This window comes from Penicillium samsonianum (genome assembly GCF_028829775.1).
Source record: "Penicillium samsonianum strain IBT 33392 chromosome Unknown utg000001l_segment0_segment0, whole genome shotgun sequence".
Lineage (NCBI taxonomy): Eukaryota > Fungi > Ascomycota > Eurotiomycetes > Eurotiales > Aspergillaceae > Penicillium > Penicillium samsonianum.
In genome coordinates, this window is record NW_026643259.1 from 2,533,434 (window position 1) to 2,559,014 (window position 25,581).

The 25,581-nt window shown below is 49.0% G+C and overlaps 10 protein-coding genes across 10 annotated transcripts; 5 read left to right on the plus strand and 5 right to left on the minus strand.

Moving 5' to 3' along the window:
* Window positions 1-644: 644 nt before the first annotated feature.
* Window positions 645-2,687, minus strand: N7471_000979 (uncharacterized protein; the record flags this gene model as incomplete). The annotated part of the gene is made up of 1 exon (XM_057273700.1): window positions 645-2,687. One exon carries the CDS (start codon window positions 2,685-2,687, stop codon window positions 645-647), a length of 2,043 nt encoding a protein of 680 aa, XP_057141879.1.
* A 74-nt stretch (window positions 2,688-2,761) lies between these two features.
* Window positions 2,762-6,148, minus strand: N7471_000980 (uncharacterized protein; the record flags this gene model as incomplete). The annotated part of the gene is made up of 1 exon (XM_057273701.1): window positions 2,762-6,148. The coding sequence occupies one exon, from the start codon at window positions 6,146-6,148 to the stop codon at window positions 2,762-2,764; it is 3,387 nt and encodes a 1,128-aa protein (XP_057141880.1).
* A 1,832-nt stretch (window positions 6,149-7,980) lies between these two features.
* Window positions 7,981-10,394, plus strand: N7471_000981 (putative C6 transcription factor; the record flags this gene model as incomplete). Its single annotated transcript, XM_057273702.1, has 3 exons — window positions 7,981-8,348; window positions 8,399-9,232; window positions 9,308-10,394. The coding sequence occupies 3 exons, from the start codon at window positions 7,981-7,983 to the stop codon at window positions 10,392-10,394; spliced, it is 2,289 nt and encodes a 762-aa protein (XP_057141881.1).
* Window positions 10,395-10,834: 440 nt separating this feature from the next.
* On the minus strand, window positions 10,835-13,189 carry N7471_000982 (transcription factor domain-containing protein; the record flags this gene model as incomplete). The annotated part of the gene is made up of 4 exons (XM_057273703.1): window positions 10,835-12,256; window positions 12,313-12,874; window positions 12,932-13,024; window positions 13,125-13,189. The coding sequence occupies 4 exons, from the start codon at window positions 13,187-13,189 to the stop codon at window positions 10,835-10,837; spliced, it is 2,142 nt and encodes a 713-aa protein (XP_057141882.1).
* Window positions 13,190-13,802: 613 nt separating this feature from the next.
* On the minus strand, window positions 13,803-15,493 carry N7471_000983 (putative MFS transporter; the record flags this gene model as incomplete). The annotated part of the gene is made up of 6 exons (XM_057273704.1): window positions 13,803-13,912; window positions 13,965-14,096; window positions 14,152-14,548; window positions 14,609-14,835; window positions 14,887-14,947; window positions 14,996-15,493. The coding sequence occupies 6 exons, from the start codon at window positions 15,491-15,493 to the stop codon at window positions 13,803-13,805; spliced, it is 1,425 nt and encodes a 474-aa protein (XP_057141883.1).
* Window positions 15,494-16,291: 798 nt separating this feature from the next.
* Window positions 16,292-18,024, plus strand: N7471_000984 (uncharacterized protein; the record flags this gene model as incomplete). Its single annotated transcript, XM_057273705.1, has 3 exons — window positions 16,292-16,600; window positions 16,684-17,226; window positions 17,299-18,024. 3 exons carry the CDS (start codon window positions 16,292-16,294, stop codon window positions 18,022-18,024), a joined length of 1,578 nt encoding a protein of 525 aa, XP_057141884.1.
* A 420-nt stretch (window positions 18,025-18,444) lies between these two features.
* On the plus strand, window positions 18,445-20,718 carry N7471_000985 (Aldolase-type TIM barrel; the record flags this gene model as incomplete). Its single annotated transcript, XM_057273706.1, has 3 exons — window positions 18,445-18,526; window positions 18,658-18,967; window positions 19,029-20,718. 3 exons carry the CDS (start codon window positions 18,445-18,447, stop codon window positions 20,716-20,718), a joined length of 2,082 nt encoding a protein of 693 aa, XP_057141885.1.
* A 1,438-nt stretch (window positions 20,719-22,156) lies between these two features.
* On the plus strand, window positions 22,157-22,479 carry N7471_000986 (uncharacterized protein; the record flags this gene model as incomplete). The annotated part of the gene is made up of 2 exons (XM_057273707.1): window positions 22,157-22,278; window positions 22,344-22,479. The coding sequence occupies 2 exons, from the start codon at window positions 22,157-22,159 to the stop codon at window positions 22,477-22,479; spliced, it is 258 nt and encodes an 85-aa protein (XP_057141886.1).
* Window positions 22,480-22,965: 486 nt separating this feature from the next.
* Window positions 22,966-23,489, plus strand: N7471_000987 (uncharacterized protein; the record flags this gene model as incomplete). Its single annotated transcript, XM_057273708.1, has 3 exons — window positions 22,966-23,082; window positions 23,133-23,325; window positions 23,383-23,489. The coding sequence occupies 3 exons, from the start codon at window positions 22,966-22,968 to the stop codon at window positions 23,487-23,489; spliced, it is 417 nt and encodes a 138-aa protein (XP_057141887.1).
* A 956-nt stretch (window positions 23,490-24,445) lies between these two features.
* N7471_000988 (putative short-chain dehydrogenase/reductase) lies at window positions 24,446-25,462 on the minus strand (the record flags this gene model as incomplete). Its single annotated transcript, XM_057273709.1, has 1 exon — window positions 24,446-25,462. One exon carries the CDS (start codon window positions 25,460-25,462, stop codon window positions 24,446-24,448), a length of 1,017 nt encoding a protein of 338 aa, XP_057141888.1.
* Window positions 25,463-25,581: the final 119 nt, after the last annotated feature.

Here is a 25,581-nt window from a genome sequence, read left to right on the forward strand (position 1 = left end):
GAAAGGGCAGGGAATCTCAACTGAGATCCTTGTTCTTGGATTCGATTCTGCACAAGCTACCCCAGATACACCTGGTGGCTATCTTTCAGCTCTGGATGGGAATAAAAAAGTAGAATAAAGAAGAAATTGAACTACAGAGAGGGCAGTCAAGCTTCTTTTTGTTTTACGCCGGTACGCCATGGGGAAGGTAGACCTGCTTCATTTGACACGGCGTATCGTCCGCGATGGCCTGATTTTGAATAGCGCATTCGCCAACAGAGAGCTCCGCTATTTTCTGGAGCTCGGGGTAGCACATAAGGCGGGGGCAAAACCTCGGGGGTTTGGAGAGGTCGTTGGATCGAGATGTTGACCAACCAGAGTGTGCGGTTAGAATGTCGGCTGAATGGCTGATATCAGGCTAAACTGCGTGGTGGCTTGCTCTAGCGTTGGTGAGGGGTTATATCGTGATAAAGACTGGATATTTTTGGATTCCCCCCCAATCGAGATCGAAATTGGTAAAATCTGTACGGAATACGTGGGGGTCGAATAAAATCAAATGCTTCGTTTCACGGCCACTTTTGCTTTACAAAAACAAGAAAATAGCTAATATCGCATTTCATTTGGGTACAAAATCATCAGAGCGTCAAATGGGTATCTTCGAATGGTTAGATCAAGGGTCGTAAGCTGCCACTCCTAGGGCTTGCATTGTAGCTGATACTTTCCCCTCGAGCCCTGGCACGTGTAACTTCCGGTGACATCAGTCCCTCGCGCGACTCACGGGTGATCCGGGATGGCAGTCCTGGCGGCGGTGAGATAGGATGACTGACTACGCTGGCAGGAAGCTCGAGCGACGGGATCGATGCATCCATTAGGTTTGTGGTAGTCGATTCCACCTTTGTGGATACTGGACGAGCATGTGACTCCGAGTAGAACTGCTCTAGCTGGGCTGCATCGCTGCAGAACTCAGCCAAGCCGTTGAGGATGTGTTCCGGAGCCCGGTACAGGTTTGCTGGGTCGATGCTGGCTAATCCGGATGGGGTAAGTGGGCTACCGATGCTGCCAATGTCATGAACGGGCCGGGTAATTGGGGAAAGTCGGGGCGAGACGCGGTCAAGTCCATCATGATTTGCTGCACGGCCTCGGAAGTCGGACCGATTGTGGTTGTCGAAACGGCCTGCGTCTCGACTCGGAGTGCTGCGGGTACTCACCAGCCGATTCGCAAGGAGCAGGAAATCGCCTTCGTCCGTAATCTGCGCGAGGATGCTTCCGGTTCGGTGAATGAATTGCGGGTAAATGTAATCGGGCTTTCCCCAGGAGTAAGATACTTCAACGTCTGCTGGGAATGCAGAGGCGGCTTCGAAGTCTAGAACGAAATCAAACTTCCGCAATATGGCCTTCTGGTAGTAGAGGCGATCCGGTGGACCCGGTTGCGCAAACGACGCATTGTTGAACACTGTGTGCAGTGGTCCTTTGGGTGGGGGGACCTTGAGTGTGACCCTGTAGGGTTTCCGGAATGGCTGCGTCTTGTCGATAGCACAGGCTTCGGCGATCGGCACCTGTACCAATTTCAGCCCGAATTTGTCGGCAGTCGAGGCCCAAGAAAGCACGGTATCTTCAATCAACTTGGGGGTCGTGCTCATCCAGCTGAGTTCGATATGGAAGCAATTCTCGGGGTTATGTAGTCGGTCCCAGTGAAGGTCAATCACCTCCGGTCGATTCGACCGCTTGCGCGGATCAACATCGAATTTCATGGATTTCGACAGCATGATGGCAACCTTGTTCTTCGCCTTGGAAGGAGTGTTGGGAGTCTGTGGTATGCGCTCGTCGATGCTGTCTGATCGAGCTTTGAGGCTGGCAGGAGAGTCCTTGGCAGTCCCGATGGCGGGTGTCGACGGCATCGATTTGTCAGGTCTAAGCTGAGGGAACCAGCTTCCTCGAGACTCAGGACGAGTGACACGATAATCGGCACAGACTTGATAGAAATAGTTGCCATCCCGGAAGTTGTGTCTCTTCTCCACGTGTTGGAACAACCCATGATCGATTAACTCGTTGCCGAATTTGACCGCTTGTTCACGGGTATCGATATCACGGATGTTTTGCAACAGCCAGGTTGTGAATTCAAACCCGATGAAGCAATTGTAGTGTAACCTCCAATGCCAACGTCGGTCCATCATCCGGACGCCCTTTTCGCCTTGGATAATTTGCGCTAACGACATAAGACTGATGCTGGATCTGTCCAACAGTTCTGACTCCGGTAAGAGCTGAGCAGGCGCATTGTCAAGCCCTGGATCAGTGAGTAGCAAACGGTCCAGCTCTGCTGTAACGATCTCGGATGGATTGCGTGTTTGGTACATGATGTTCAAAGGATTCTGGTCTCGCTTGGGATTTGATGTCTCGAAAAGCTTTTCCTCTGGCGACACGTATTTGTATCGTTGCCAGATATGGGTCAGTTGGCTGATCCCCAGCAAATGAATTTCTTCCTCGTTATCCTCATGGGACGTCTGCAAATTTCGCCGAGAATTGCCCTGGAGTTGAAGCGGTATCAAAACGTAACGGACCCGCCAGAAGTGCAGCTGCTGTGCCGGGTTTTGGAGATAATCTCGATGACCAGCCACATAATTATCGGCATAATTCCAGTTGTACTCTTCGGAGGTTGGATCCAGCTTGATATCTTTCACTTCATATTCCGCGCTCAATATTGTTTTCATTGCTGGTTGATAGAGAGTAAAGGTAGGCTTCTTGGGAGAAGTGACCACCGCAGAGTTTTGATGCGTAAAGCGGGTCACTTCAACTTCTCCCCCTGGATGCAGACAAGTCGGTGAATCGTGTTGCCCTTGGAGAGATAAATTGTGAGCCCATCGCGTTCTAGACCTCGGAAATCGAAGACGTTCAATGATTCAAGGGCGGGCTGCGCGGACACTTCGGCCACTTGTTTTCCAACAACGATTTGGAAGCCATGAGAAAGCCGCAGCGAGATCATTTCGCGTAAAAGTACCCCGCGTGTCTTTGGTGCTTCAATCCCTTCGGAATCTTCATTTGGGAAGACACGATATGGTGTCTGTAGATAGTCTGAAGCAAGCACACTAGCGGTCGGAAATTCTTCCGTCGTCAATGGAAGCACCGCGGGAGACTTTAAGCTCTTCCACTTTACCACAGCCACATGTGGAGGGCGAGGATACGCATGTTGCCAACGGCCAAACCAACTAGTATCCCGCAGCACATCTTTAGGGGTATTGCATGGGTTGACAGATCGGACCCATGGAGACAAAGCTTTGCTTGGGGAGTGCCGCGCATGTGGCTCGCGTGGACTATGGCTGAGAGTAATTTCGATCTTGTGATCGTTCGGAGGATCTCCACTATGGCCCCGACCGACTTCATTCGCTGGCGTTCCCACCGACAGTGATCCATGGGGGTCCGCCTCTTCTGGCTGTTCGGATTCCTTTGGTAAATTTTTGGGAGGCATTTTGATGGAAATCGGCCTAGCTGGAGTCTGGGAAGACTTGGCGGGTGTTGAAGATGGCGACAGTACATCGAAGACTGATGTAGTCGATGGCGTTTCTGACGGGCTCAAAGAAGTGATGCTCCTGGCATCGGAAATTGACCCGGCAGGAGTTCTTTGGTTTGTCATGGGCATAGCACTGGCATGTTCTACATTGACCACCGTGCTCGCCAAGGCTCTCGGGGGAGTAGCGCTCAAGCCTCGAAGCGCAAAGCTAATCGTCCGAGAAATTCGTGAGGCCATTGGCGCCGGCGTCTTTTTCAACGCTGCTTTTATGGGAGACACGCTGTTACCCGAGCTTGGGCTTCTTGGTGTACTCATATTCGAGTCAATTCTTCGAGGCCCAGAGTGCAAAGAATTATTCTCGTCTGCAGGATTTGTTTCATGATGGCGGAGGTGCGTGATGGAGCGAGCAGATAACCGTTCATGTATTCCGCCCCCAGCAGCCTGGACTTCTGATTCACTGGGTCGCTTTGCTTTGGGCGCTTTGGTAGCCTGGTGTGGTTTCGGAGAGACAGCGAAAAGGTTTTCGTCGTATTGGTCCATCCAAGACATCACTTCCTTGCGTGAACTCTGCGTATCTCGAGTTTGCGATTCATTTTGGTCCGCCGCGTTTTGAACAAAGGATCCCGGGCGAAGACTATCACTGAGTTGTCCCTTGAAAGATGAAGGATTCGCGAAACGGGCTTTAGGAGGAGCGCGACTACCTGAACTGTAACCGGGCCAAGATCCACGAGGTCTTGTTCCACCGCGCCCTTCAGTAAGGTAGGGGATTGTGATGTTTGCTTGTTCACTTTCCATGACTCCCATCATTTGGATCTCATACATGCGCACTCGTGGCGTGAACGCCTTTGATGGCCGAGTGACGGTAAGAGAGATAGGCGCATTTGGGTCTTTTTTCAAGATTCGCCGGGCCTCTCTGTATGTTTCAGGGTTCCAATAGGAGATGTCAAGCCAATGAGGAATACCAAAGCTCCAGTCTTTGGCTTGAGGTGTTGCCCGTTCCCTCATTCTTGTTGCAGACAGGTATGAGCTTGGAGAAAGATAGGATGATCTGCTAACAACGCTTGAAAGGGAATGATGTATCTCAGAAGGCATCCTATCCCTGTTAACTTCACTGGATCTAGCCCCTCCCGAATCCCCAGAATGTTGTTCCACTGGCTCCCGATATTTGAAGAGCGGCACAGAATGGAGAGGCATCGGACTCAAACAGACCAAGTCAATTGCTATGCCTCGGTTCGCAAGGGCTTCTGTTGTAGAAGCCAAGGACTCGTAAGAGACTTCGAAAACGCCGCTACCGGGGGTGATAACAATGATTGAGGTGCCAGTGTGGACCATGTCTCGATCGATATGGTCAAAAGCCAAGTGAGCAGAGGCGAGATGAATGGCCTCTAGGATGTTTCCTCGTAGAGCCGAACTTGGGTGCCCGGCAATGGTCGCCATGTTTGGCCTGGAATGGCTCTTGATACCACTGCCAGATGCAGCATCAATGTCGTCCGGTTTCAGGATTGAGACATCTCGCAAAAAGGTCCTGAATTCCCTTTTCAGCTCATCTAGGATGGTTGTCCAATGGCCACTTGCCATATCATTTACTACCACACGGTAGAAATCTCGAGTTGGAACTTCGTTTGGTCCGGATTTGCTGTTCAAGTTCCCAGCGCTGAGTTTAGGCTGACTTGAATTGTTGGACTTATCATATTCGACTCGAGTGAACAGCACAATGGTCACCAAATGTTTTGCATCCGAATTAGCCCATCTCTTGAAGAGCTCCGGTAGAAAACCATTGATAACCCGGCTGAAGAGGATGTCGCCAGTCCCCTCCGAGTCAAAGTTCCACATCTCTTTCGACATTTGGATGAATAGAACATATTTAGCGGACTCGCTTCGGAAAATAGGGATCGTTTGTGGCGAGAAATATCCTGAAAGGCATTTCTTCTCTCGGATAAAGATGTTTTTGACAGTGGCTTTGATGCTTCCCATAAACATGATCTTTTGTCCTTTGTATATGATTTTATCAGATAACTCTGACATGACTAATCTCCACATGTCCGATCGGACCATGTATTGATCGCGAAAGGCGATGTCGACATGAGACGCCGCACATTGGTCTCGGTCCACAATCGATAATAGAACTTGCGTTCTGTTCTTGAAACCAAAGATGTTGGCAATGTTGTTTGTCACTGAAATCTCCAATTGAGGATTCCGAGCCTTAGTCTCTGGCGGTAAGGCCTTTACCACGAATAGACAACGGCTCTGCAGTGGAGTCTTGAATTTGGAGGTGCTATCCGCTTGAGACGCCGAGTTGAGTTCGGCCTTACTCTCACGAGCAGCTTTCAAAGCTGCCTCGGGCTTTAGGGTAGAATAGCCAGCATCGCCAGATCCCCGCATGGGCAGGATCTCGACGACATCCCCAACTTGCACTTCGGTTTCGCCGAAAGCCGATGGATTCAACAAAATCTCTTCACGTGAAAACGTCTCATCATGCACCCAAAGTGCACATTGATGTCGTGTCCAGCTTGCTGAGGACAGCCTGACAGTCCGATCATCTGTGGCTTGGTCGTGGTCGTGGTCACGGTTCGAAGCCTCCGGTGAGTGGGTGGAGCTGCTCTCCAAGCTCGCCGCGCTCACTTGCCTCAGGTGCGACCGCCGCATGGGCCCGCGCAAAGACATTTCTGTATGCCTTTATGCTTGCATTTCACTGCAATTAGTTAATTTAGATATCGGAATGCGTCCATGAGTCCTGGCAAGAGATAACCTTTGCAAAAGGGAGATACCACGGTCACGTGAACTAACATCATCACATGATACTGATGCCTGAGGCAAATTATAAAACCTCGATCTATGGCGCAATCATCCAATAGCAGCCGTTGATTTCCTATCATACAGGTTGAATCAATTGACTTGATGGATAAAAAATTCTTTGCTATCCCAAGAACCCATGGGAAACAATAACGAAGATGGTTGGAATTCTGGGGGCAAACTAGTTCTGAGCCTTAAACCTCTAGCAGATAGCAGATAGTTACACCCAACTCGATGTTCAACTCCACGCGAGCTTGACCGAAGAGGCAAATTCTAAGCCTCCAATCTCACTTTTTTTTGTCTTTAGCATGGCTCTCCACTGGTGTTAAAGAGGAATTGAAAGTGATTATTTTGTGAGTTGGGGTGTGGTTGATCGTAATCCCCTTGAGCAGGACAAAGAAGTGGCATAATTTTCCCAATTCATAGGATTGGCGGCATTGGCGCTGTTGATAGGCTCAGATCGAAAATTCGAATTTTGCCTAAAATCACAGGGGCGGAGAAGCTTATGATGTTGATCTCTTTGACACTCTTTGACAGGGCCCTAATTGGTTCGATATCATCCGGAGTTGGATTTCCGGGTTGCCCGTCATTGTTTATCGTCTCCAACACCCAATTTGAACAACACCTCTTCGTTACCCCCACAGAGCTTGGGGGGATCTTTTTCAATTCGTCTCTGGGATTTTCCTGGAAGAATGACGTTGAACGATGGCTCGATGGATTTTGTTGCACTAACAGAAAAAGCAAGAGCAACGGGCGCGTTGATCCCAAGTCCACCCCTATCATCACATCCTAAAGCAGCTTGAGGGTTCGGAATTATAACTGCTAGTACCTGCTGAGAATGTCTCGAGGACTTTCCGTACTCGATGGACAAAGTTAGTCGTTGAGAGCCCATGCACCGATGCATTGTCACAGGGACTGACAGTGCCGTGAAACCGTGGAGACTAAAGAAAATTAAGCGCTTCAAAATTTAATCGAAATCACCCACCGAGCGCGATTAATCGTCAGATCTTTCTCATGCAAGCATGGAACCCCCTTTTTTGTTTTGTCTTGATGTCGTTGGTGACAATGGTTCATTTCCTACTTAGTACGCCTAAGCCCCCTCGGTATGATCCATCGATGTAACCAGGTCCACGGGCGGCACATGGATCCACAGGTCAACCTTTCTTCGACAATATCGCAGACTCCAGGGCCATCGGGATTTGGAATGTCCAAACCCTAAGTACAGGGAGAACATCAGTCTCACGCGGCCTATCAAAGAGCAGGTCTAATATAACCGTATGTACGGCCATCATGGATGCTTCAAAGCCAAAACCTCGAGAATGGCTCGTATATACCACATACACCATGGTTCATGCGATACAGTACCTCCATATTTCTATATGGAAGGGTTTGCAATGTTCATCCTTATCTGTTCAGAATTACCATCCAAAGTGCAGAGCGAAGCGCTTATCGGGTTTAGCGCTGCTCTTAGTGGCGAAACGGCAAATACCTCCAGCATACCAGAGGGCCCGATTTCGGTCGAAACCCACTACCCACAGTAGGGGGATCTACTATGTATTTTTGTGATTTTTCCTTTTTTTTTAAACTGTGCAAGAGGGGGTGTTCCTTCTCCCGCGGTTCTTCTAGGTGGCCTTATGAGTGTTCCGCTAGCGTCTCGCGAAAGATCCTTCTGAACAAATCCTTTTGAAGACTATATCAACGATATGAGTGAGAGCTTTGCCCCGTATTCAAAATATCCGAACCCGGAAAACGAATTCAATTATGACTGGGCCGTGCCTGAATACCCGCAACCTTCCCCATTCGAGTTCAATACCGAAACCCCTGCTCGTGCTATCCGTGATATTCGTGATTATCCTTCATTCAACACAAGCGACCGCGTGAATGCTAAGGTGGCTATCCCCCGGAACGCACAACCCAGTAGTTTGGCTAGCAGTGGTCGAGTCAGTCGAGCCTGTGAAAATTGCCGTGAACAAAAGGCCAAATGTAGTGGCCATCGCCCAGCCTGTCATCGGTGCCTGGATGCCAGTGTCCCGTGTTTATATGGCGACCGGAAAAGAGAGAAGATGGTGAAGTTCGTAACATTTTTCGCCAGTCTCCATACTTTTCTCTAACAGGTGATAGGCAGCTGAATGATCTAACTACACGCGTTGAAACCTTCGATGCTTTGATCCGCGATCTTTATCCCAAGCTCGATGCCTCTTCGGCCCAACGGGTCGATCAAACACTGAGGGAGCTAAACGCACGCACTCCACTCAGCCAAGTGATTTCCCGTACCCCTGTTTCTGCCTTATTCACCAACCCATCAGGCCATATCAATCAATCAGTGATTTCTTCCCGTGCAGATGCTAGTCCTATATCTATTCCCTCCGGGGTTGTAGACTATACCGAAGAGGATTTCAACCGTGATGAGAAAGTACAGGCGACGGGATTTGTGGGCGAACATTCGGAGATGGCATGGTTGTACAGACTCAAACGCGATCTTGATCACAATTCGAAACAAATCAAAGAGACACCCGGACGCCCTTCGATCTCTTCCGTGAACTACTTCCAAGATGACTCGGAAATTTTGGTTCTCGACGATATCGACCTCGCATGCCGGCCTCCACAACAAATCGCTAACAGGCTCGTTGACACCTACTTTCACGTCGTTCATCCTACTTTCCCGATTATTGGAAAGGCAATCTTTCTGAATCAGTATCGATCCTTCTATGCGAATCCGGACGTGCGACCTGGAAAACGATGGATTATAGTGCTAAACCTGGTGTTTTCCATTGCGGCCAGACACTCCTTCCTTGTCGATCAGCCTCAACCCAACTGCGACGACCATCAGACTTATTTTGCACGGGCGTGGAGGCTGAATGGAGGTAGCTTGTTGCGAGATCATCCCGACTTGCAACAGGCACAGGTGGAGGGTTTGGCTGCCTTTTACCTCCTATCGGTTGGGCAAGTTAACAGGTTGGTCTTCCCCCTTTCTCTCCCTTGTCTGTTTAGGTGTGATTTATATCTGATATGTGGGACTTGCTCATCTAGGTCATGGAGACTCATTGGAATTGCAATTCGATCGGCCGTGGCCATGGGTCTCAACATTCGAAGCGAGAGCGAGAGTATGACACCCTTTTCAAAAGAACTTCGATATCGGGTTTGGTGGGCACTGTTTATGTTGGATATTACGCTATGCAAGATGACAGGCCGTCCACCTGGCACGGGGGACACATTTTGCTCCACGCCCCTCCCTCTCCCCTTTGCAGAGGAAGAATTTTGGGATAGGCGTGTTATGCAACTTATTACCGACCAAAGGACTCGAAGGGCGTTTTTGACCTCTTTAATTTTCGATACCATGGCTGCTTCACCAAAAGAGAGTATGGCTCCAAGGCCCCCGGAACAACAAGAGCCTGGCAAGGGGAAACAAGAAGAAAGGCCCAGTCAAACGGGGGCAGAGAATCTGACACCCAACTCCTCTCTGTACTTTCTGTACGCAGTGGACCTAGCCCATCTCTTACGGGAGGCTATTAATATCCTCTATGCTCCTAGAGAAATGCGACAGTCATGGCATGAGATCGAAGCCGCCGTATCCACACTAAACAACCATGCTGACAACTGGTTGTCTCGTCTCCCGGCGGAGTTTGATTTCACAACGCTAGACACAACTCATCAATTCCTACAGCACCGTGCTAGTCTTGCTTTCCAATTCTACGCCACCAAGCTGATAATCTTGCAGCCCTGTATCCGCCGTCCGTCTCAACAGTCATCTGAAGCAAGCTCCCCGGGAACGGTGTGTGATCAGATGGCAGCCTTGTGCGTTTATACGGCAGGTCAAATGCTCGAACTGTTGCCCGAGGAGCCAGACTCGACCTGGCTATATGGCGTCGCTCCATGGTGGTGCATCCTGCACAACATCATGCAGTCGACTACCATCCTCCTCACCGAGCTGTTCACTCACACTCATATAGGCTCCACCAAGGCTGTTGATATTACCAAGAAGATCAACAAAGCGACTCGCTGGTTGAAAGAGATGTCGGCCAAAGACCTTTCTGCCCAGCGAGCCTGGCTTGTCTGCATCGACCTTCTTTCACAACATGGCTCGAGGTTTGGGTTTGGTGTTGACACCGAATTCTAGGCTCACGCATTTTCTTCAATGTCTCCCATGTAGTTGAAAAACTTTTGATCTATACCCCGGCTTGATTGGTGGGGGAAGCGACCCTAAGCGATGCATCTGCTTTTGCCTGCTGGCTTTAACGACATATACTATGCAACTTGTTCTATCCATCACGCGTCCCTTGTCATACTGGGAATGCTTGTTCACTTGATGTCTTATTTATGATTTCGGTTTATCTTCATCAATGATTTTCGCAAAGTTGGTTGCGTCTTATTCTAACAGTTTTATGTCTTATCATAAAATTGTTCTCTTGCATTTGCTCACAAGAATATTTCTGTGTACACACGATAGAGTGTCCTTCAAGCATTAGAGTGTCGAGTGACCTGTCAACTCAACTCAGACAAGAACAATTAAGTCTGGAACGTGCATACCAATCTCAATATCTCATAGGCCAACGCTGATCAGAACTCATGACATGTATATAGATTCTCCGCTTCGTTGAAGAACGTATCAACAGGATGCAATAGCCCAAGGTCGATATCTGACTGCGCTAGGAAATCTTGCATGGTCGGCTCTAGAAACGCCATTTCAGTGGTGTACCCGCTGACGGTATCCCTCAAGGGATAAGAATATGCATCGATGCCATGGCTGTGGACAGGCTGGTTGGTAGCAGAAGAAAGGATATCATGTGTTGTGGGAATTAACGACGCTGGAGGTATAGATGCCGATGCCGATATCGATGTGGATGGGTTCAGTGGCAAGGTGTTCAAAAAAGGAGTAGTAGCTGCTGCTAAATTGGACGAAGGCCCAGACAAAGCTAGTGCACCAGCGCCAGAGGGAGCATTACCACTAGCATGGGCGTTGGTATTAGGCGCCACTCCCCCACCAGCAGCCATCACAGCACTCCCGTCGCCCCGCCTCTCTCCTCGATACGCAGTCAAACAAACCTTCACCTGCTCGAGGTTATTATAGAATTCCCCCGCAGCCAAATTCCCGTTCTCGGCCATGGAGCGCAGCAGATCCAGCGCGGAGTCGAATCCCGTTATATCAGTCGGACTGCCGATCGGAACAAAGCTGGACATTGCCAAGATCAACGCCGAGGAGAAGAGGTAGTGGGCGTGGAAATAGCCGAAGGTTGGCATCGACCCGTTGATCCACCTTGTCAATATCATGGAATGGGAGTGCCGCGCTGCATGGATACACGCTTCGCTTAGGGTAAGGACAGGCTGGGAAACGGATACTTCTTCGCTCTCGCTTTCGGCCCCGGTCCCACTGGTATTATTGGCGGTATTGGGGTGGGGTTTGCTTTTTTTGCTTAGTGTCATCAGGAGGTGTAGTAGCGTTGGGCGCGTGGTTAGAATCACGCATTGGTTGAAGGCCATGTGCAGAGAGACGATGGGTTTTTTGCTCGATTCCAGGTCTTCCATGTTCAGTCTGAGGGATTCGGGGAGTGTTTCTACCCAGTGTTTCAGGGCTTTGAGGAGTTTCTGAACGCGCTGGAGGAAGGTCTCTTGGTACTTTCGCCGGCTGTATAGTTTGGTGATTGTCTCGCCGACTATGCGTGCCAGCTTGATGTTGGCGGTCATGTATTCTGAGTCGGAGAGTTCTTCTTCGTGGCGCCAGCGGGGGGAGATTGTTGATGGCATGTCGACGTGGATATCTTCATCGAGGATTTGCATTGGGAGACCCATTTTGGATCCCCACATCCGGTCGAAGATGTAGATTGTCCACCATATTTGAATGCGGTGTTGCCGCTCCACTGGGTCGATGAGCTGTGATTCTGGGATATTGTGGTTCAAGCCGATGGTCAAACCCATCCGCATAGCATTCCCGATCAGGATGTATGCTGAATGACGCCGGTTGAGATAGTATGAAAAAAGAGACTTGGGATATGGGTAAGTACTCGATGTCTAACAATAGTACATGCTGGGCCACATACCAACAATAGCAGGGTTTCTAAGTGTGTAACACTGGTTCTTTCCGGCAGGACCTGGACCAATCCCATTGATCTAGCAAAGTAGGACGTGCCTGGTACCCTGGAGCCGGAATTAGGCTCGGATCGGATTGAATACGCCTGGCCAAAGGCGAACAGGGCGAAGAATTTACACTTGTTAGCCGTGCAGTCAAAGTCTTGTGTCTGGTAGATCTCTTCCAGTTTATCCAACGTCGACTTGCGCATCATGAGGTGGTACAGATGCCCGATCTGGTGGATTGCTATCCGGACTAACAACCGAGCATGGTGAAGACTCGGCCACTGGATATCGGCTTCGTTCGCTGCGGCGATTGTTTCTTCACGCTCATACTGTGTTCGCGGAATATGTGGCATTGCACTATTCCCCGACAAGAAACGCCGAAACCGTGTTGCGAATGCTGAACATGCTGCCTCGCCGATGTAGATGGGTGGCGAAGAGGGATCATACCGGTGGAACCAGGCTCGATCTCCAATCAATGGATTCTGAATGCCTGTTCCATCAGGGGCATCTGCTGTCTTGGAGGGGCCTCTGTTGTACATCTCAGTATGTTGCGGGTCATCTTTTGGAAAGTCAAGGGGTGTCTACCTCTGCGAGGGATCGTTGGTCTCGGCAACTTGAGCCGAGGTGATCGACCGTTCCTTGAGCCGCTGATTCTCTGCAAGGATTTGATCTAAATAGCTGATTGGAGAAGAATGTTTTAGCTTCTGGTTTGACACGTGTGATAGACAAGCTTTTTAAAGGGCTTGGTCTAATAATAGTCTGTGGCTTGCTTGCATACTTCTCACTAACTTTCACCTGGCGATCCCGAGTAGCGTAGGCACATTCATCAGCGAGTCCTACCATGCGGCATTTGCTACACGGCTGATCTCCGGAACATTTGATTTTATGCGAGTGGCATCTTTGACAGCTGTTCATACCGCGCGTCAGTGCTCGGTGGCTTCGGCGTGGGGTACCTGGAATACGCACGCGACAAATTTCCTTCTTTGGGACTCCCGACCTTCCTGGTCTTGCTCTTCTGTAAGAGCACGTCTTTTTCGCGCCATCTGACAAATCCCCTGATTTTCAGGCTTTTCAAGTTGCGCAAAAAAAGAACATCGTCCGGATGCGGTCGGAAATTTGAAGTTCTTTCCCGAGCGTTCGGCAATTTCGGGCTTTGGCCGAGTTAGAGCTGACTAATCGATTTATTTGCGCCCGGGCAGCAACTTTGAAGGCCCAGGTCTGCCTAGGTGAGCAAGTAGAAATGAAGAATGCGCCTTTAAATGTTTTGAAATGTCTCCTCTCAGAGTTCTCTATATGGGGGAAGACTTCAGTATTAAAGTCTTATTATTTTCTTGAAATCATCGAGTCATGTCTGTCTATCGCAATCTATAAACCAACCCTATCATGCAGGCATTTCATATCGCCTAGAATGCAAAAATATAAATGCAAATGGGAAAAAAGCGTCATATCGTTGTGGTCAAGACTTCGCATCGAGGCCGAACTTCCTTTCAGACCATCGCTGCATATCAATGCCCCATTTTGTGATAGCAAGGACAAGAAAACCACCCGTTATAGCGAAGAATACACCTGGATATATTGTTAGACATGTCTAAATCATGATCTCAACGAGAAAACTCACAGATTGTAAAAGTCCATCCTACTCCGATAGCACTGATTACCGGCTCAACAACCGCCGTCGCTGCGGCAGCAAAGATATACTGCACCACGTACTTTGCGCTGATGACCTCCGAACGAACGTGTGGCATAACCTCTGCAAGATATATGGTTAGCTCGGAATACTTATGTATCACATAGATAGCACTCACCAGCCGAATAAGTATTCAGCCCATTGAAAGCACCCAAAAGCCCCACGCCCGCAAAGAAAGCGGCGATAATTGGCACAACCATACCACCCACTTCTTCCTGTAAGGTCCAGCAGTAAATTAAGGTTGCCACTGGGAGGACCCCAAAAAGGGTGGCAATACCACTGTTCAGTCGGTCCTGAGGCAGGCGCACCCCGTTTCGTTTGATAATCCACTTCTTCACGGCGTGGTCGGACAGCTTGCCGCCAACGACGCTACCGATCAGAAAGCCTATTCCCGGAGAGAGGTAGAATAGGCCGCTGACGAGAGGAGATGTCAGGTTGAAACGTGGATTGAATATTGAGCGGGCTGATGTGAGAAGGGCGTATTGGAATGTAGAAAGGAGGCCACATGTGAGGCACTGTTGCTTGTTAGTCATTATGGACGAAGTACAATTTCAATACAGGCGGATAATACTTACTGCGAGAAAGACATTGGGATACACGAATTGACGAAATATGCGCATGGGATTGAACATGCTTATAACAGTGCAAAGTTTCAAGGGTTTGTTGGACTCCCGGTTCTTTTCTTGGATACTTGGCACGAAAAGAAGAGATAAGACGAGGCCAAGTAATGTCATCGCGAATTGCAGCCAGTAGATAATGCGCCATTGAGCAAATGTGACGATGATGCCGCCGATACAGGGTCCTAATTAAACAATTAGCGATATATATAGGTATAGTGATAGTCCAAACATACCAATTGCAGGACCACTGACAGATCCAACCATAAAGCAGCCGACAGCCGTTCCACGCACAGTCTATCAACTGTCAGTAACCAGAAGACAACCGGAACCAAACCAACATACCGGTTCAAAGATATCCGCAAGAATAGTCTGCCCAGCAACCATAAAGAAGGTACCCGTAAAGCCTCCCAAAATGCGCATTGCGATAAACATATGCAAATTAATCGCCGTGGCGGTACCAGCCGAGCATGCACAAAGCACAAGGATCGCTGCATTATAGGCATTGCGACGCCCGAATAGGTTGGTGATAGGACCCCAAATAAAAGACGAGAAGCCCATGGCAATCAGCACACCGGCATTAGTGACATTGAGAATTTCCGATGTAGTAGAAAACTCGGTAGCGATCTCCGGGGTTGCGGGTAATAGTGAAGTACTGGAGAATGTGACAGCCAGGGTCATCCAGCTAACGACAAAAAGGATGAGGCATTTGCGCCATGTTGGGATGCCATAGGCGTTTGAGGGCTGAGGTTTTAGGGCCAAGTCATCTTCTGATTCCGAATCGTGAGGAGAATCGACCAGCGGGGTTTGTTTTTGGGACTCGAGATCTGGTTTGGATTCCATGATTGAATGTTGGGTGGGATTAGATGGTATATAATCGATGTAAAATGTTGATTGATGATTTCCCCATGTCTAAAATAGTGAAATGATGTACACAGAAAATAATCCAACAGGATTGAGTGGACATTTTGTATGAAAGACCCCTCGGCATGCTGAAGCTGTTGCCGAAGTCTGGTTTTTTTCTCGTGTGGAGCTTTTTTCTCCCATGTCGATCTGACAGGGCTGTCGGCGTGAATGGCCGACAGTTGCATTTTGCATATGAAGATATGAGTCAAGTCAAAAATAGTCAGGGATAACGGGGACAATCCCAGTGGCACTCCACGGTGACCGTGTGAGGTTGAAGTTCATGTGCCATTTCTGGCTGGAGATACCTGAAATATCAGGCCTTCATTTTATTTCTTCTCGACTTCCGCATCGATTTGACACAAATTCGAGCTCTGCTCGGTGCAATTGTTCACAGTGTGTTTGTTCTAAGTGCAGAAGATGTTAGGAATGACTCTCGTGTTTTATATGCTTCCTCCATGCCACACAAGGAACACTCCACAACTGACTTTAGGGCCAAGCTGACGCGTCCCCACGCAAACTTTCCCTCTCACAAAGAGATCGGCAAAAGAGCTTGGCAAAATTAAGGCCTTTAAGCTAGCCCGCCAAGATATATTGTGTCCCAGGGCTGAAAAAAAAGGGAGACGTCAACGCAAGGGATAGCGAAAAACACCCCCAGCTCTTGGAAGAGGTATTTGATCGCTATACAGGATTTGACGACGCCCTATAAGTCAGCCATGGACCCCAAAGAAGCACAGGATGTCGAAACATCCCCTTCCTGTTTACCCCCAGTGGAAAAGCACCATACAGCTCAACTTGTCCTGGTCCCCCAACCTAGTACCCACCCCCGTGACCCTCTGGTACGGCAGAAGCCCCATGAACATCATTGTTCCTGAAAATGAACTGATGATATCCTTCCAGAACTGGACTGTTACCCGCAAATATGTAATACTAGCCGTGTTATGCCTCGCCTCTTTCTCCGGCGCCATTGCGCCTTTATCGGGACAGCTCAATTTGGCTGATCAGGAGAAACTGTACAACAAGACGAAGCTGGAGGAGTCATATGCGGTAAGCCTATAACTACACAGCCAAGACTGAAAACTCTACGCGGTTATCAAATCAAGTATCACCCATCTAATATCCCCCTCCAGAACTCAGCCGCCCTAGCCGGCATGGCGGCAGGCCCATTCTTCTTCGCCCCGATATCTCACATGCTCGGTCGCAGCTCCGTGATCTTCTGGTGTGTGCTCTTCACGCTAGTATGCCAGATCTGGGGCGCTGTCATGACCGACCCTGGTAACTATATCGCATACGTGATCTCCCGGCTCTTTGCCGGCTTCTTCGGTGCCGTGCCTACAGTGCTTGGTCCTCGCATCGTGACCGATCTGTTCTTCTTGCATCAGCGTGGCCGCGCTTTTACTGCTCTGCATATGTCATTCTTGTTTGGAACTATTGCCGGTCCGACCTTCTCGGGTTTTGTTTCTGCGCACTCTTTTTTCCCGGTTGAGTTCTGGTGGACGGTCGGTCTACTGGGGTTCACCCTTATCTGCTGTTTCTGTTTCCTTGAGGAAACTGGATTCGAGCGTGAATGCTTTGAGAAGAACCCGGATGTTCCAGGTGGAATTTTGGCCAATAGATTCGCGACTTTCTTCTTCGGGCAGAAGGTTGTCTTGCCGACTACCTGGAAAGAGACGGTATGTTAGGGAAAGCCCAAGGCTCTATACCATACCATAATAACTACGTTCGATCTGACCTTACTCGAACAGGCCAAAGTCGGAATCACCCCCTTTTTAATCGGCATGTGTCCTGTGACAATCATCATGGGGATATTCACATTAATCTCTTTCGGGTTCTACGTTGGAGTCAACGCACTCACGCCGGTATGGCTCCAGAAACCCATTTCAGAAGGTGGCTACGGGTTCTCACTGGAGCAAAACGCGGCATTCACATTCTGCCATTGGATTGGCATCATCGTGGTCCAATTCTACGGCCACTATCTGAACGACCGGTTGCCGCTCGCACTGGCGCGACGGTACAACGGCGGTGTTTGGAAGCCCGAGTATCGACTGCATGTACTGTGGATTCCTAGTCTTGTGATCAACCCAATTGGCCTGGGGATCTTCGGTGCCGCGTTGCAGTATCATCTGCACTATATGGTGCTCGCACTAGCAGTTTTTATTGTTACTGTTGGGTCGCTGGCTAGTGTTCCTGTCACGGTGAATTATGTTGTCGAGTGCTTTACGCGGTATCCAGCTGAGGCAGGTATTGTTATTGGTGCTTATCGCATTGTCTATGGATTGACAATTAGCTTCTATATCAATCCTTGGGTTGAGGCTGTTGATGTTGGCTGGGTTTATGGTATGATGGCTTTCTTTGCGGTATTCTCGTTTATGTTTGTTATGTTGCTCATGTGGAAGGGACATGCTATTCGCAAGATTCAATTTGCGAGCCTTGGATCTAGCGAGGAGGGCAAACAGTTGGTAGGTAAATAACCGAACTGCCAGATGGGATGGAGACTCGGCAACGGGCCATTGTGTTTCGGTTGGTGACGAGATTATTGAATCGCCGTGGCACGTATAATCAACATTTTATACGTAAAATTCAGAGACTTGTAAAAATGCTGCTGAAATAAAGCCCTTTAGAGAAAAGACTTTAAATGAATGGCTATAGAGGAGACAGAAATCTATCTGGCCGGAAGAGAGGACATGGGAAGCAAACAGGCAGGCTTCAGACAGCAATGCCTCTAACACAAGACTTCCACTTGTGCAGGTGAATCTGAGATTGTTCGCTTAAATAGGTGCAGGTTTTGGCTCCCACCTCTTTCTTTCCTCTTTCATCTCTTCTATTCACTATTTGGGACAGTGCTCTCTCTACGACAAGATAACGTTGTTGTCTTCTCAATCTACTACAACATGGAAGCCATTAAGGAAGCCTTTGCAAAATGCAAGGCCCAAAGTCGCGCTGCCTTGATCACTTATGTGACAGCTGGCTACGGTTAGCGAAACACCGGGCATCATATTGGCCATGCAAGCCGGGGGTGCAGGTATGAGTGGTTTACTCCTGTCTCTTTCGTGAGACATGTACCATCCTGTACTAAACATCAGCTAATTATAAATTTTGACCAGACATCATCGAACTTGGAATTCCATTCACAGACCACATGTTCGAAGACCCAACCATCCAACAGGCCAATGCCAAGGCCCTCGAGAACGGCGTTCAAATTTCATACATCCTGCAGATGGTCAATTCAGCCCGTAAACATGGTCTGACTGTCCCCGTGCTGCTGGTGGGGTACTGCAGCCCTGTGCGTGCATATGCCTACGGAGAGGAGAAGCTACTTCGAGACTGCAAGGCTGCTGGTGTGGACGGGCTTATCATCGTTGACCTTCCCTCCGAGGAGACGGTGCAGTTCCATGATTTGTGTAAATCCAAAGGGTCTGCTCTGCATACCCCATCTTCCGGGCTTACATTTCTATTCGGCTAATCAAGATTCCAGGCTATCGTACATTCCTCTCGTTGCCTCTTCCACCCCGAACGCACACCTGAATATGCTTTGCAACATCGCTGACTCATTTATTTGCATTGTATCTAGTATGGGGGTCAGCGGAACCCATGAGAAGCCGTATGGGTGTGTGGAAGACCTGCTCCATTGTGTGAATACTTCCACTGGGAACTCAGTCCCAGTAGCTGTCGGATTTGGTATCGACACCCGACAAAGTTTTGTTGATATTGCTCGTCTCGCTGAAGGAGTCGTCATCGGCACCCCGATCATCTACATACTGGGAAGGGCGTCTCCTGGAACTGGTGCTCAGAAGGTCAAGGAGTATTGTCTTCGAGTTGCTGGATGCACTGAAGATCAAATTATCATAACAGAAAGAAGACAGCAAGCTAACCAACCCTTGTCTTCCACTACTATCTACCTTTCCTCTGATGGAGCAGGCGATACACCCGAAGACACCGACAAAGCCACCAATATAGGAGACACAAACACCAACCTGAGAACATTCAGCGGCCAATACGTCCCAGAGTCCCTACTGGAAGGCCTCACCGAGCTAGAAAACGGCTTCAAGGCAGCAAATGCAGACCCAGCCTTCTGGACCGAGATAAAATCCTACGCAGCATACGCCAATCGACCCTCCTCCCTCCACCTAGCCCCGCGCCTAACATCATACGCAGGCGGAGCACGCATCTGGCTGAAACGCGAAGATCTAAATCACACAGGTAGTCACAAGATCAACAACGCCCTGGGCCAGATAATCCTCGCTCGACGACTCGGCAAGACCTCGATAATCGCCGAAACAGGCGCTGGCCAGCACGGCGTCGCAACAGCAAGTCTATGCGCGCAATTCAGCATGAAATGCACCGTGTTTATGGGCTCCGAGGACTTCCAACGTGAGGCCTTGACTGTCCTGCGCATGCGCATCCTCGGCGCAGTGGTTATCCCCGTTGACGCCGCGTGCAGCGGCGAGAAGGGCACCCTCCGCGACGCAGCCAACGAGGCCTTTCGGATCTGGGCGACGGAGCTGAAGACGACACATTTCGTTATCGGCTCGGCGTTTGGCCCACATCCGTATCCGACTATCGTGCGCACATTCCAGGTTGTTATCGGCACGGAGACTCGAATCCAGTTCGGCGCGATGAATGGTGGTAAACTGCCTGATGCGGTGGTTGCTTGTGTTGGCGGTGGCTCTAATGCTGTTGGTATGTTCTACCCCTTCCTTGGTGATTCATCTGTTGCTCTTGTTGGCGTCGAGGCGGGTGATTATGGGTCTATGGCGGATCAGCACTCTGCTTTGTTGAGCCGAGGGTCTGTCGGTATGTTGCACGGCTTGCGGACTTATTTGTCTTGGGATAAGGATGGGGAGATTGGCAGAACGCATTTTGTCTCTGCTGGACTTGATTATCCTGGTGTTGGACCTGAGTTGTCGAGTTGGAAGGAGTCTGGTAGGGCTACTTTTGTCGTGGCAAATAATGCGGAGGTTCTGATGGCTTTTTCGTTGCTCAGTCAGCTTGAGGGAATTATGCCTGCACTTGAGAGTTCGCATGCTGTTGCTGGGGCTGTGCGTGTTGCGAAGGAGTTGGGGCCTGGGCGGGATGTTGTTGTTTGTCTTAGTGGACGGGGGGACAAGGATGTGCAGACTGTTGCTCGCATTACGTCTACTCTTAGAGTTGACGATGATGCGTAAGGGTTTCTTTTGATTAGGTGGCACAGGAACAGTGTTTTGAATTGTGAAGTCTTTCGACATTTACGGCACAAGCCTAATGGTAAATTGGCTGTTGAAAAGATCTTGTCTGATAGGAAATGAAAACTTCTTATGAGAACCGAGGAGAGACTAGCTTTACCACGTAACGGTGGATGACCCTGAAACCTCCCCCTCTATTAACCTATACCCACCCAGTGAGGACAGTATCCTGGCTCTTCAAACCTCTAACAATGCGGGCCGTAGAGGGATCATGACCTCTCTAGTAGACCTCACTTTGTCATTTTGGCCATACCAGTATCGATCGGTTCGGAAACTAGAATATAGAAACCGTGTCATTTGGTCAGAGAACAGGGGATGTATAAGAGGCGTAGTAAAACAGCAAATATGATTCAACACTATAATACCAGAATCAGATAACGTCACCACATAAGTAAAAACGTCACAGCCATTTATCTTGCCCGTGATCGGGCTTGATGCAATACAGATCAGCGTCTCTCGCGTCTCCCGCAAAGCAAAATACGTTGTACAAGATTATGTAGTAGATGTGGTTTTGAATTCGAAGGTTTCTTTAGTAGTTATCAATAATTGGTTTGGGAATATGCACATCGCTTTGCTTTTGATGGAATTGGATGTATCCTTTAGGTGTATTCAAAATATTTGTATCTACATACCTAGCTAATACTGTGGCTCTATCCTTATTGTCTCAGGTCTCTGCGAGCACGTAACTCCACCTAAGCTATTCATCATTAAGTGAAGACGGACGTCTTATCGAGATATTGGAAGTCTAATTACTTCCAAGGGGTTACTAAAAGATTAAGTCATCACCCAACCTTTCAGGTGTCGGACCTCGGGAGATGTATGCTGACACCACTATGGATGGATTTTATTAGACCAAGCAAAAACCCTCAAGAAACATACTTCATCCTCAAATTCAGATAACACGTTCAAACATCAGAGATGCCGTTTTCTTTCACCCGTCGTAAAAGAAAACCGAGTCGAGATCGAGCACACAGAAAAGCGCTCGGGGCCGTGAGGGGCGACAAAGACCGTTGGGAAGTCGGTCTCGAACGATCTGGGGAGATAAACATTCTCCAAAGATATCGCTTCGGTGAATACTGGAGGGAAGTCAGAAGAGACAACTCTGGCCCTCCTTTTATCTCACATAAGCTTCTTTTTTTAGAGGAAGATCTCCGGGAAGTTGTTCAAGAAGAGATATCTATTAAAGAGGGAGCTGCCTTCAAAAAAGATGCCAAAGAGAGGCTTGATGCTTTGAATGCCAAATACTGGCTCTTGGAGCAAAAGTGGTGGCATTATCATTCCTGTCTGGAAGATGGGTATCAGCTAAGAGCGTTTGAGCTATGGCGGTCCCATCCTAAATGGTATATGCACCGTGTGCTTGTTGAAGATTGTGCTAGCCAGCATGGGTGCTGTGCTCGTGGATGTGGGTGTTGTCTTAACCGTAGGATTGATCCCACGCGTGGTCTTGGAGTTGGACATTGTACTTTTGAATGCGGATGTTGTCGCAGAGCTCGAGGCTTTGAAGTTTCTGAAGAAGACAGGAAATTGCTGAAAGAACAGTGTCGTGAAGAAATAAGCAATCTTACCAGGCACCGGATCACGCGAGTCGCAATATGGGGGCTTTTAGGTGATAGCTATGACAGCCCGTTTGACATGATTGATGCACCACCAAGCTATGTTGCAAATGTCAAGGGCTCGGCAACAAAGAAGGATAAGACTGGCTGATTGGGTTCGATATACGGATATTGTATGTTGCTCAGCATACACTTGGATTGCTATTGTATTTCATTAAACCGATTAAGCTCTGACATCACATCTATGGATTGTGGGTTCGCACCTTCCCTACAAACCATTCCCCTGTAGTCTACAAAGTAATTTCGTAGGACACAGAAGAACTTCACCTTCACACAGGTGCATCATTTGCCCACATCGATAACCATCATTAAGATGACCTTTTACAGAGTATTTTTTATCTCTTTTTTATCCCTTATTATGGCTATCAATAAAATGGCATCATCAAAGGTCTTTTTTGGCCCTTATGCCGGCTGGTAAGTTTGGCCTCTTTTCAGGCGTCTTTTTTGACGTCCTTTTTTGGACTCTTTCTGACGTGTTTTCTAGCACTGATACCCAAAGCCGCCGCCAACGAAAATGAAAGTTGGGTCGGCGAGTTAGCTCGCCTGGCCTCGGAGAACGCCGCACAATGGCCCCATCATGCTCACGGTGGTTGGAGGACACCTGATGTACCAATTTGGGCAGCAGCTCCTCTCCCTGTGTTGCTGGGTTGCCCGGCGTGAGATTTCCACGTATGTTATTTGGATGCTATGTGGGGTTGGCTGCCCAGGCCCACGGGTGGAATGGCATGCTGACATATGATCCAGGCGGGTAGCAGGGGGGCGGGCAGCAGGGGCTTTGAATTGAGGGAGATGAACGGCCAGCAGGGCCAGGGAAGCACCAAAGATGGTGATCGCGAAAAATTCATGTTCTCATCATTTCGCCGTATGATACCCATCATCAAGATGGACTGTTTTAACCGTTTTTTAATCTCATTTTTGGCCTCCCTTGCTCTAGCTGGTAAGTCAGGCCTCTTTTCGGACCTCTTTTCTGGCCTCTTTCTGACATGTTTTCTAGCTCCAATTCCTGTTCGCTCCCGAGACAACGAAGAGCCAGCCCTATCCGAACTTGTCCGGCTCGCCTTTGGGAAGCGCCGTCCTTTCATGAAGGCCAATGCGCCGTGACATACTCGGGCTAATTTTCGGCTTCCTCTCGGTCCTTGAGACGCTGAAGATGATCTTCTGGATCAACCGGCGCGAAATCTCGCGGTATGTCACTCGTTTACTATGAAGGATCTCCAGGGTTAACATGCTGATCTACGATACAGCCGGCGCCGACTCGATATGGGCAATTGAGCAAGAGTGAGGAAGAGCGGAGCGGGGTGCCCCCATATAATTATGATATGAATACGGATGGGAGGGAGGGTTGGCCTCCAATTATATATAACCAACCCGGTCATTGTACTTATAAACAGCGGCCCAAAACTCCCTTCATTATCATAAACATCCACATCCGTAGATGTATCGCTGATGCAATTATTGAGCTCAACAACAAAAATGAATTCATAGCAACCTGAGAAGTGCTTGATCTTATATAACTACCAGAATTAAAAGCGACAAAGTTTTACTGCGACAGCGAAGTGGAAGGGCGCAAGGTGGAGAAGAATATGCGCGAAGTAGAAGAAAAAACTGATGGAAATATTATAAAGAGCAGGGGCTCATAACCTTTTTGGCAAGGCTTACAAGCCTTGAAAAAGGGTGTCGGAGTGAAGAGTTGCAGATGCTAGGATTTGATCTTCTCAATGAGCAGCTGCAGAATAGGTCTGTGTCAATCTACGTTGCAGTTTACGGGGACGATATCTCAGTCTCAACGCCTGCTGGAAAGGCACATGCTGCTTTCAAAGCTGAGCTTTCTGAGGCTTTCATCTCATTATCTTGGTATTAGGCAGTGGAAGAATATGTAGGAATTAGACACGGTAGCCGAGAATCATAGCACCTAGTCAACCTCAAGGCTGAAGCATTGTTTAAAAGAAAGAAGCCATCGCAATCCTGGAAATCAAGTCCCATTTTGCGTAGATCACATTGCCATCCTAGCTATCTTGAGTGATATAATCATAGCATCTATCAACGCATGAAAAGGATCAAGCTTCACTCTCCAGTCCAACCATCTTAAGGGAATCCTTCCAGAGACGATCCTCTTCCAGAGGATTATATGTCTGTTTCACCCATCCAGTACCAAAAGTTTGGCCATCGTCCTGACCACGATCCGCTTCCTTGCAGTCCTCGATATACTTGCCACCCTTTCCCTCGCACTCCTTACCCACAGCCGCCCACACCGTCGTAGCCGCCCCCTGCTCGGAAGACTTCAAGATCTTCAGGACGTAGGGGTTGGTCATGAGAGCTTCTAAGAACTCCGGAGGCATGTTGCGGGATATATCAGTTTTGATCGCGCCGGGGTGGAGACTGGTAGCATGTAGTCCCTGGGCACCATATACCCGCTCGATGGTGTTGGCCAGATATACCGCTGCTAGCTTAGCGTTGTTGTATGCAATTTCAGGGGTATATCCGCCCTTTTCGAAGTTGTAGTTGTCGCTAGCTGGGAGGGTGGCAGCTCGGTGGGCAGATGAAGCCACGACCACGACTCGCGAATTCAGCTCTGGGGTCACACTGGCTAACAAAGCTTTCTTTAGACGCTGGAAGAGGACGAAGAATCCTAAATAGTTGCCAGCGAATTGTGCCTCAATGCCATCTTCGGTAAGCGTGTGGTTCTGGAGGCCCATGACACCCGCGCCGTTGATAAGAAGGTTGACCTGGCCCTTGGATGCGGTGAGGACTTTTTCGGCTCCGGCCCGAATACTCGCAAATGATTCTAGGTCCATGTCGATCAGCGAGACTCGGCCGGGTTCCAGAATCCCGGCGAGGTTCTTCTCGGCCTTAGATCGGTTGCGGGCTGTGAGGAGCAGAATAGCCCCGGTTGCCGATAAGGCACGAGCAGTCTCGACACCAATGCCTGACGTGGCTCCAGTGATAACAATAACCTTGCCGGCCAGTTTGCCTTCAACACCCTCATCTTGGATAATCTGAAGGGCGGTTGGTCGTGCATCTCCGGCGCCTTGGGGATTGAGATGTGCGGTAGCGTAGGGGCCTAATGAGCCCATATTGAGGAGCAGAGGGGAAGTTTTTCAGATAAATATCAAGGTTTAGTGTCTTGAATGAATCGACAATGATGCATACTTATATGTGTCCATTCTTTGTATAGTTCAGCGTCCTGTTTCTC